Here is an 11,119-nt window from a genome sequence, read left to right on the forward strand (position 1 = left end):
AGTGCAGTGGCCAGGCCAGGCACATCACTGTCATTCTGAAGTCATACCCTAATCATAGAGCCAGTACATCAGTGCCACTCCAGAGGCAGAGCATAGCATCTGAGAGAGAAAGCTCAATGAGGTCATGTGTGGCCATGGACTTTACTGCAGGTGGCAAGACAAAGCCGCCCCATATGCTTCCTAGATAATAACTTTAAGGATGCAATTGGCCAAGAAATAGAATCAGTCTCTGAATGCTATGAAAGGTGATAATGTGTTAGTTGCTGTTTGAATAGTATTTTGTAATACACACAATGACAAGGGACTGAGGATCTAGAGCTGTTGCTGCTAATTAAAAAAGCGACAAGGATACAGTAACTGATGTTAACCTGGATTGTTCCTGTGCACTATAACCTTAAAATACACCCTCTAGGGTATATGGTCCTTCATGTCCCTCCTGTTTAGATCGAGGCACAGAGGGCTGATCTTCTCTAGTTTGTGGGCACCTAATTTGACTTATGGCTTTATAGCACATAGTCTTTACCCTTTTTTCATGAGGGTGATATTAACCTTTATCTCTCTGACTGGCAACCTAGAGCACACCCCGACACAGAGAAGGAAAGAGGGAGAAACCTGGGAAACAGATTATTTTTCTTATAGCCATAGAAAAAATGATTTGTGTCAGATATTCTAGGTCTCTGTACATGCTGATAGGGAAGAAGCAGAAGAACAAGACAACCTGAGCAAGAGTTACGTTATAACACTTCCCAGTGCTTGAAGGCCTGAGTATCTCTATCCTCGAGACATCATGCACGTCTTGGGTGTAAGTAAAATTCACCACTGCAGATTTCAAACCTGTGTGATTTTTATCGAAGTTTGTCTTCAAATTTAAGTGTATAACCTGTTTAAATCTGAAGGGGTTTGTTATTCTTTAAATGAGTTTTATCATTTGGATGCCATTCAACACTTGAGTGTGTTCCAACGCCAGCAATGAATGTGCCCTATCCATCTTAGCCTCATAATGGATAGATAGAACATATTAAGAGTTATCACCTCAAAGACAGATCAAAGTCTACTTCCTTTAATATTGACTTTCTTTAAAAGGACCTAAATATAACCTGCTAGCTAAATAATTCAATTTTGGGCGGGGGGAGGAACTGAGTGCATGTTTGTACAAGAGACCACAGCAACTCCGCAGTTCTAAGATTCGTTGAAGAATTAAAAATCCTTCTCACATTTTCTATTTAAGGAAACGTTACTCTTGGAGTAAATGAGCCCAAACCTGTCAGCCATCCAAATGGGCTCTTCACTGACATAAGCAGCAAACACTTGCATGCATCACTGACAGGAACAGCTCAGCTCAAGGAGTAGGAACAATGAGCTAATCTGAATAAATGGTCAATTTTCAGAAGTTTCAAAGTGCCGTGCAGGGTCGCTTTTACGTCCCCTACTTGGCTCACCCTGTTTGATTATCAAAGGTGTTGAAATATCAGTAACTCACATGGGGCTTTCAAATTTAGTCATCTTGTTCTTTCTGATCTTCCCTTAAATGTCACTGGGGTTTGGAAAATACACGTATCAGCATGCACACATGTGATAAAATACATGTTCAGTTCCTACCAGGAGTTCTCAGGAGTTCCAGAGCAGAGCAGCAAGGATGTATTCCTGTGTTTCACGGGAATGCAGGAATGAGGAACTAGGGATATATCCTGCCATTTGTCCATAGATGACTAACAGTGCCTGGAGCAAGTCCAGTCCAGAGGGTTTCCCAGCAAGCTAGAAGCCAGGGCACAGCTGCTGTGGAACTGCTCAGGGCTCTTCTACCTCCTGTCCTCAATCACTTCTTCCAATTGAATGAAAGATCCATGTTTTCTATCATGCTAAGCATTGTTTGATGGGGTTTCTGCATTTGGCATCTACACTTTACATGGGGAGGAGGCAGAAAGACCTTAAGGCTGAAAACCACAGATCCCAGCTTCAACTTCTGGATGCGGAACGCTGTCCTGTAAGTGATTAGGTTTCAATGATGGCTTTAAAAATGGCTATACCTGTATTTGGAAAACACCTTTCCTGAGTCTTTGTATCTTGAGTGCTGTGGAATCAATAATTACTGAGTAAGCTCCACTACTACGTGATTTCAGTACAGGGGTATGAGAGCTCTGTTTCTTCAGGTATTTGTGTTTGTCACTATTAATGCTGACTCAGTTAAGAATTTAGATGTATTTTGTATTGTTGCAATAACTGGGTGCCCGGGGGGGGGGGGGGGGCGGGGAAGGAAGGAAATTGGAAATAGGATCTTCTGCCTGCTGCTTGGAACAGTTTTTATAAATGTCCTGACATCTCAAAGCAGAATCCACCCCTTCTTTGTGGTGGGAGGGGGGACACTACATATAGTTGCTATAGAATAACTACTGTGTCCAGGGGAAGTCTCTTAGAACAAGACTGATTGCTGGGCTTAGTCTCAACGGGTACAAACATCAGGCCAGTGTCACTGCTGAGCTGCTCCCCACTCCGCATTCGGTCTCTGACCATTACCTTTAACCAGAACCAAACACCTTCTTCACATCCTTAAGTACATGAACAAGGCTGCTGTCCTGTCCTGCGCACGCAAATGGGGACCCTTTCATAAAGAATTTGCAAGACCAGGACAGTGCAATGCTGTGGTGGAAGCTAATGCATGTGGAAGGGCTTTCCTTAACCACAGCAGGTGCCCCGCCAGGAAGAAGCACAGATGTCAGTCACGCTGGCAGCAACAGCCATAGCATCCAGGTGAAGATGTCCAAGGTGACAGTCCTGCCCTGGCTGGCGCAAGCTGGACAAGCCAGCTGCTCCTTCCTAATACCATAGGTGTGCCCACGATGCTCCCCGTGTGCCCCCCTTTTGGTGTCATGCAGGTGGGAGCCGGCCAGCAGCAATCGGAGAGGCAACATACCCACTTTGAGCTCCTTCCCGAAGACGGTCCTCTCTCCCAGGGCAGAGCAGTTCCAGCGCCCGTTGCGGAACTGGAACTGGCACTCGTTGATGCCCATCTGGGACCCTTCCCCGATGACGATAATAGCGTCGGGCCTGCTCTGGCAGATCGCCCGCTGCCGGGGGGCCAGACCCGGGATCTTGTTACAGATGATGCTGGCTCCCAGGGCCACCACAGAGGAAAAACCCCTGCAACGATAAGACACCAGGGGCTGAGGGGTGGCTGGTGCCCCCCGAAAACTGCCGCCTCTTCCCGCTGAGCTTCCCTCTCCCTCTCTCCACAGCCGGAGCGGAGATAAGGCGCACGCGGGCTCCTGCCAAAACGGGACCCAACTTCCTCATTCGTGAAATTAAAACGCGTGCAGCGGCGTTGCGTGCTCGGGCCACGCACAGGCAACGGGCAGGGAGGGTTTTTCCTCTCCTGCGGGATAGCGGGAGGGCAGAAGGAGGGCAGAGGGCGACCCGCGCCCGCCGCAGCAGCCGGGCGCACCAGGGCCGGCAGCTCCGGGCGACCCGGCCCGGGGATGCTGCTTCGGGACGGGTCGGGGGAGCTGCCACCGGCCCGTTCCCCGCTGGCTGCGGGGCTTCAGTGCGCGGCAGCGGCGGCCGGCGGCAGGTGGCTGCGGGGGGCGGGCGGGGGCATCCCGCGGCCGGGACCCCAAGCTGGGGCGGAGAAGGGCCCGGCTGCTCCGTGGGGTTTCCCGGTTCCCCCATCGGCAGGGACCTCCCAGTCCCAGCGGCTCCGCTCCCCGAGGGTCGCTAAGAGCGGGTGGGGGGGGGAGGGACACTTTACCTGTCCTTTACGAAATAACCGTGATCCCTGCCATCATCTTTTTCTTTTTGAGACTTCCCGAGTTAAATAGTAACAGGTCTGGGCAGGTTCGGCTAGGAGAGCGAGAGCGCGATTGTCTTAAAAGAAAGAGGGGAGAAAAAAGAAAAGTTCCTTACCCGATCTTGATATACACAATCCCCAGGCTCAGGAAGATGTGGAAGATCCAGCGCCTTGTTTTCCTGTTCATATTCCTCGCTTGCCGTGTCCCAGCCCAACGTGCGAAACGGTGCGCGCCGCGCAGCCGGCTCGGGGCCGGTCCCGGTCCCGGTCCCGGCGGTGCGGTGGGTCAGGGCCGCCCGGCCGAGCGGGGCCCCCCGCGCCGCCGCGCCCCGCCGCTGCGCCCCGGCGAGCCCCCGCAGGCTCTCAGCATGGCCCGCCGGGGCCGCCTCGGCCCCGCCGCTCCCGCGCTCCCGGATTTGTATGCCTGTCACACGCAGCGCCCTATTGCCGGCGGGGCACGGGCTGCGGGATCCTCCCGAGCGCCGGCGGGTCCGCCGGCTCCGGCGGTAACTGTCTCCCTGCCCCCCCACCCCCGTTTTGTCTTTTCTCCTCGCTTTCTCTCTTTTTCAGCTACTTGGGCGTGTTCTCCAGGGAGGGAGTTGTCCAGCCGGGGGGGAAGAAAGGCGGGAGGTGGGAAGAAGGGTAACCGGGACCGGCAGGCAGATCACCTGCCTGCCCGCAGGCTCACAGCGATCCTCCCGGGGCGCAGAGCGCGACTCCTCCTGCGGGCACGGCCCGGGGGAACGCGGCTGGAGCTGCGCGGGTTGTCACCGGGGGGTGCCCCCGGGCCTGGCCCCGGCCCGCCGGACGGCATGGGGCCGCTCCCCTCGCTGCTCCGCGCCGGCCGGCACCGGGGAGAGGGGGCAAGTTTTTACTCCGCGGTAGCTGCCGCTCGCCGGGGCTGCCGACCACCTGGGGCTGGTTTTATGCGTTTGCCCTGGCGCGGACGCTCCTCCCCTCGCTCTGCCTCCCCGCTGCTGTGTAACGTGCTGCTGCTTTCCCTCACGGTTTCTGAGGCGAACCGGCGCGGCGGGGCGAGCCCCCGGCAGCGTTCCGCAGCAGCGCCGCCGGTACCACAGCGCGGCGGGGCCGGGGCCGGGGCCGGGGCAAGCCCCGCCCGTGTGTACCTGCGGTGCCCTCTCCGCTTAGTTTGCGATGGCAGAGGCGGGGACGCCTTGGCCCGCCGGGCTCTGCGCGGCCGTGAGCTCGCACAAGGTGCTCGCGGGACGGGGCCGCGCCGGGTCGGACCCCGCAGTCGGGGCACTCCGGGAGCCGCCGTCCTGCCGCGGGGGGCACGGGGGGGGAAGTCTCCTGGCTCTTCCTTGCGGGAATTTACACGGATATGGTGACTATTTTATTATCCATTTGAAATATTTCAAGCAGGGAGGTTACCTACGCGATAACAGGGGTGTGGTGCGGGAATTGTTCTGATGGGGGGCTCTGGAAACAAAAAATAAACCAACAGTGAAAGGCGCTCGGGACCCCTCCGAGGACGCGGGACGAAACTCCTCTCCCGGGGCAGCGAGCGGAGCAGCGGCATAACCGCGCCGCTGCCCCGCGTGGACCCGCCGCTCCCCGAACCGCACCGGCGGGGGCATGAACGGGCTGGGTCAGCAGCCCGGCCAGCGCTGGCCCTGCGGAGTGCCCGGCAGGGATGAGGCTCCCGTCTCTGTGTGCCCCGCTGCTGCGGACGCTCTCACATCCCCCTTGCGCCGGGCAGCTCCCCCCGTAGGCCGAACCGGGCCGGGCCGTCCCGCAGCGGGAAACCGGAACCGGTGAGAGGCCCCAGGCCCTGTGCTGGGAACGAAACGGAATTTGGGGTGCCGGTGGTGGGAGCAGCCCCGCGCCCAGCAAACCCCCCCTGACCGCCGCACCCCCGCGCCGGCCGCCGCCGCAAACTCTTGCTTAGAGCGGCACCTGGCGGGCAGTGCGGGTAGAGCGGCCAGAGAGCGGTTTGCGGGCAGGGCGGGATGTGCAGGCAGCGCAGGCAGCACGGGCAGGGAGGGATGTGCGGGCAGGGAGGGATGTGCGGGCAGCGCAGGCAGCACGGGCAGGGAGGGATGTGCGGGCAGGGAGGGATGTGCGGGCAGGGAGGGATGTGCGGGCAGCGCAGGCAGCACGGGCAGGGCCGGCAGCCCCCGGAACCTTCAAGACTTTTGGGGCAGAGGGAGCAGCTACCCCACGGCTTTAGCAGCCTCAAGTGAAATAAAGCAGGCGCTGAGTGTCCCAGCAGCAGATACAAGGTGGCCTGGAGCGCACCGCATATGCGTGTGTAAAGGCAGCACATAGTGAGGAGTGAATGCCTGTGCAAGAGAAGATATGCCTATGCATGGCTTAGGGCATGTCCTGTTTGGGCGAGGGGAAACCCCCCAGAAAAGGCAAGTGCCGTTCAGAAACAGGCAGAAGGGCACGATTCCAATTTGCATTTGTCTCTCATCTCCTGAGATGAGCAGGGAACACGCTGTGTTGCTGCTAGGAGCCAGCCCAGCCCCGGCAACGTGCTGAGACAGGCACCCCGCGCTGTGGCCGTGCGCTGCCGGCTGCCCGAGCGGGGAAGCGCTGGGAACGGGTGTGTGACAAGCAGGGGATGGGGAGAACCCTGTGCACAGCCCACACAGAGATGCTCACTCAGGTCTCGTGAGGTACACAGGCCAACAGCTTAAGCAATGTGGGATGGACCTGCATGAGGAAGTAGGATTACACAAGCTTTATCAGTTCTGCAAGTGGATGTGCTCAGTGCACTGTCCTCTCTGCATGTCAAGCAGTTTTCTCAGTGTCAGAACATGCCCTGCCATTTCAGTCACCCAAGCATGTTTTGCCTCTGCGGATTTGTGAATGAAGGGTTTTATTTTTTGCTCCAGAGCAAGTCCAGAGGAGGCCACGAGGATGATCAGGGGACTGGAGCACCTCTTGTATGGAGACAGGCTGAGAAAGTTGGGGCTGTTCAGCCTGGAGAAGAGAAGCTGCATGAAGAATTCAAAGCAGCTTCCACTGTCTGAAGGGGGCTACAAGAATGCTGGAGCAGGACTCTTCATCAAGGACTGTAGTAATGACTGTAGGACAAGGGATAGTGGGTTTAAACAGGGGAAGTTCAGGTTGGATATAAGGAAGAAGTTCTTCCCTGTGAGGGTGCTGAGGCGCTGGCACAGGGTGCCCAGAGAAGCTGTGGCTGCCCCATCCCTGGCAGTGCTCAAGGCCAGGGTGGACACAGGGGCTTGGAGCAACCTGCTCTAGTGGAAGGGGTCCCTGCCCATGGTAGGGGTTTGGAACTGGATGAACTTTAAGGTCCCTTCCAACCCAAACAGTCTGTGATTCTATAATTCTATGTATAACTTGGTAGAATGACATCCTGATCCACACTTGGGCTCCTGAGGGCTGGCAAAACCCAAACCAACCACCCCAACACTGCTACTGCTGAGGATCTAGGGATGCATGGTGGAGGTGGGGGTTGTAGCTTCTTTTGTTGCTTTTAGTGCAATTGGTCTCTTTGGTTCAATAGCTCTTGAGCGCAAATTGGCACAAAATGTCTCTGGAGTCTTGTCCTGAAACTAAACCTGCTTTCCAAAGTGGACCTCTGAACACTAAAACAACCAGGAGGTCATTTTAAATCTGCTTCACAGTTTCAGTCCATATTCTCTGCTGTGGTGACCTGGAACATAAGACATGGTCCAGAAGCTCTTTAGGCTTCATTTTGGGTTTTGTTTTCTTTTTTTTTTTTTTTGTATTCCTGATGCTGAAGCTAGAGATGCTTTGTCTAACCCACTGGAATGGGTTGCCCAGGGAGGTTGTGAGTGCTCCATCCCTGGCAGTGTTCAAGGCCAGGTTGGATGAAGCCTTGGGTAGGATGGTTTAGTGTGAGGTTTCCCTGCCTATGGCAGGGGGGTTGGAACTAGATGATCTTGAGGTCCTTTCCAACCCTACCTATTCTATGATTCTAACTTCAGCAAGTTGGCTGTTTAACACAGCACAGGGGCATGGGATAGGTCAAGGCTGAGCAAACTGTTGTCTAAGGGCTCAGTAAAAACAGAAAATGGCAAAGCCTCCTTAGAAAATGAAGATAAATAATTTACTGGGGTAATCGATGACTTTCTCCTACTCTGTTCCTAAAAAAATAGTGACCTAAATATACGTGCGTGCATGGGTGCGCGCTCATGTGAAGCATACATAAAATAGCATTCCTGTGCAGATTATGGAGGGTAGTTTGTCTTGTTTGGCAAAGTGCCTCAAGCATTTTAATCACCGTTTAAAGTGCTGTAGACCTTAAATGGTCCTTTCAACCATGTGCCTTTCCAGTTGTCTATAGTAACTAAACTTTACCTACCATCTGGTTTACAGTGAATATATATCCAGCTTCCTTTTTTACACTATGTTCTTAAATTTATTACTTGCTTATCTCTGCATAGTAAAATCAATATGAGGCATTATGATAAATTACCCAATTTCTCTTAACAGAGTACAGCAGGAAGTTATAGGCAAATTGGTAAATTAGCACAAAACTTGGAACAACGATTAGAAATTAATGACAGAAAAGTAGGAATCAGGAGGCAATAGAAACAATTGAAACTGTTCTTAGAAAGGTTAAAAGAAATCCCAGATCTTGACCGTGAGTAACCTGCTCTAGTGGAAGGTGCCCCTGTGCATGGCAGGAGTTGGAACTGGATGAGCTTTAAGGTCCCTTCCAGCACAAACCAGTCTGGGGTTCTGTGATTCTATGGTAAGATGTATGCAGATAAAATCCAGTCCTGGATTCCTCCCTTGAAAGAACTCTGTGGTGTCTCTACAGGAATGTCTGAGGCAGCTTTTGCTGCTCCATGAAGAGCTGTTGTCTGCAGGCCTGTGCCAGCACATGGCTCTGACTCTACAAGAGAGAGTCCAAGGCAGCATGAGAGCCTCTCACTCTGCTCCCAGGGAACGCACCAGGTATACCATCATCAGGCAGGGGCTCTCCTGCCTCCTGAGATGCTCACTGCCCTGAGAAACATAGGCTCAAGCAGAGCAAATAGTTTTACTGCAGATATGATCCCTTTGCTCTCACCTTTTACTACCCAGTTCTTTATTTAGCAGCAGCCACTTTCTTCTGAACAAAGACTAGGCCCAAGCTACACCCTGGAGCCATCCATCACTTGTTGCTGCAATGGTGTTTCTATTGTTAATTGTTTGTCAAGGTTGCTTTTTGGGGTTAGGCAGTGCAATGATTTAGTACACTGGCTAATCAGCTCTCAAAATGTATTCTCAAAATGAATTAGATCGTAAAAAAGAAGCTTGAAGAGTCTGCTGGTCTTGATACAGTCCTTTGGACTCCCTCACAGAACCACAGCTGGATCCAATACTTACCTCTGGTTAGAGGTTCACTGCTGCTGGTCTCTGCACTGGCATGGACTAAGTAAGGAAGTTCACACAGCGCCCGTCTGCTCAGTGTGCGGTTCTGGTCAAGGTTATTAATGTCTCATTTTTCATAAGCACAGAGAGATACAAGAAACATACCCACAGAAATGAAAAAGATTGCCTTTTTTTGTTGTTTTTAAGATGGCCTCTGATAACACAAATTCACGAGGGAGAATGTGGTTAAAAGCCCATTTTGTAACTAGATCCTAGATGCACATACCATCAATACTCCAACTCTGGCTCCCTTTTATCAGGCTAATCATAGCTGCACTGTTTTGTTGTCAAAACATAGAAGTCAGACTAGAGAGTCCTTTCAGTAGCAAAAATGTGAGGTTAATATACCAGTGCTCCCTGTACTGAGAATCCCCTACCTCCTAAAAGGGTGTTTAAAAAAGTACAATAATAAATAAATAATACTCTCAAAGCCAGTTAATTTCCTGGGCTCTTCTTGGCCCATTCCTGTGATAGATCATATCCTCAGCAACCACAGCCCCTTCTCAGTTTACAGATGTATTCGTGGGGCTGCAAAACGAGCAATAAATAGCCTGCTGCAGAGTTTCTCTGTAGAAGCAGTACACGACGTGAGGAGCTACAGCAGGTCAGAGCTCAGGAAGGGTGCGAGCCACCTCCCTTGCCCTGGCCACCCCTCCTGAGCATGCTGCTGCACTGGGGTGGGGGGGGGATTGCTTCCAGAGCAAGTCTTGTCCAGTTTTGAACACTTGTGGCAATTAAAAGGTGACACGTGCCCGGCTGGGATCAGATGCCTTGTGTGGATGGACTCGGTGACACAGACAGGCAACTGGCAAGCTCAGGACAAGGGGTCTGAGAAATGTGGTGCAGGCTTGCACCCTTTGAGAGGGACACTCAGACCCCAGATCCCACTGGGGTGTGCTCCAGGTGGGGTTCATCCAAGCCAAGCAGTCAGTGCAAGCCAGCAAAAGTACCTGGGAGCTGATTACCTGCAGCTTCAGTCAGTAGGTGATGGGCTCAGTGTCACAGGGGCTGGATGAGGAGAGAGGTGGGTGACTAGAAGCCAGGAGAAGATCTGGGGTAAGGAAAGAGTGGCTCTGTTTCAGTGATTTAGGAGTCTGCTTCAGTGACTTGGAAGATGCAGCCAGTTGATGCTCATCTGGCATAGAGCTGTGCCTGTGTGTGAGCATCAGGGAAGCACTCCTCTGCTGTCAACTCTGACATTGCTGGATTCTGGAGCTGGACACAGCCTGAGGACCTCCTGAAAACAAAGACTGTGAGTCCTGGGTTTCTCTGGGGTTGCTTAGGCTTTTTAATCTAGGTACGGGTGAAGGAATACTTCACATTAAGGCCAAAGCAATGGGTCTCCCATGTTTCTGCAGGCACCAGGCTGGGCGCTGGGGCTGTATCCTAAAATGGTATTGGCCTTCACCCTGCCTACAGCTGCAGACTGTGCCATGGGTACCACTTCACCCGCTTGGAGTTTGGACCCTGCCCTGCTGCACATACCTGAGAAGGAGATAATAATTAATACACATGAAGTAAGTTACTCTCAAACAGTAATCCTTAACATAGATAGAAGAAGTGGAGTGGTAGACCCCTTGTTGCTAATGGTTTTGAGCCAAGTACCTGAATCCCAGTGGTCTGCATCTTCTGCTCCCTCAACCAATGTGCAGATGTCATCAGGTGCCTATTGCACATCACACAGAGACCTCCAGTTCTACAGTGGTTCACTTTTGGTCCCTGACAGGTACAAACACAGCTCTTTGTTTACAGGGTGCTGCTTCTCCAGGCTTCTTTCTTTTTTGTTTTTCCCTGCACAGCTTCTCTGGGAGTCTTTTCAGATTCTGTCCCATCACAGGTTGGTCTTTACAGACACACTGGGGAATCTCGGTTATCACAACTGCACTTGGGCAAATACTGGGTTTGCCTTTTTGTTGTAGGGGTTTTTTAACAATAAAAAAGAAGAGGCTGACATTTCCT

At 52.8% G+C, this 11,119-nt stretch overlaps 1 protein-coding gene across 1 annotated transcript in view; it reads right to left on the reverse strand.

Moving 5' to 3' along the window:
* WNT7A (Wnt family member 7A) overlaps positions 1–4,100 on the reverse strand; it is a 38,893-nt gene extending 34,793 nt beyond the window's left edge. Inside the window, exons 1-2 of the mRNA XM_065687531.1 lie at positions 3,898–4,100; positions 2,912–3,138 (exon numbers count right to left, since the gene is read on the reverse strand). Of these exons, the coding sequence (XP_065543603.1) occupies positions 2,912–3,138; positions 3,898–3,968 (298 nt within the window). The 5' untranslated portion in view covers positions 3,969–4,100. The remainder of the gene's footprint in view (positions 1–2,911; positions 3,139–3,897) is intronic.
* Positions 4,101–11,119: the final 7,019 nt, after the last annotated feature.

The sequence above is a fragment of the Lathamus discolor genome, chromosome 7, assembly GCF_037157495.1.
Source record: "Lathamus discolor isolate bLatDis1 chromosome 7, bLatDis1.hap1, whole genome shotgun sequence".
Taxonomy (NCBI): Eukaryota; Metazoa; Chordata; class Aves; order Psittaciformes; family Psittacidae; genus Lathamus; species Lathamus discolor.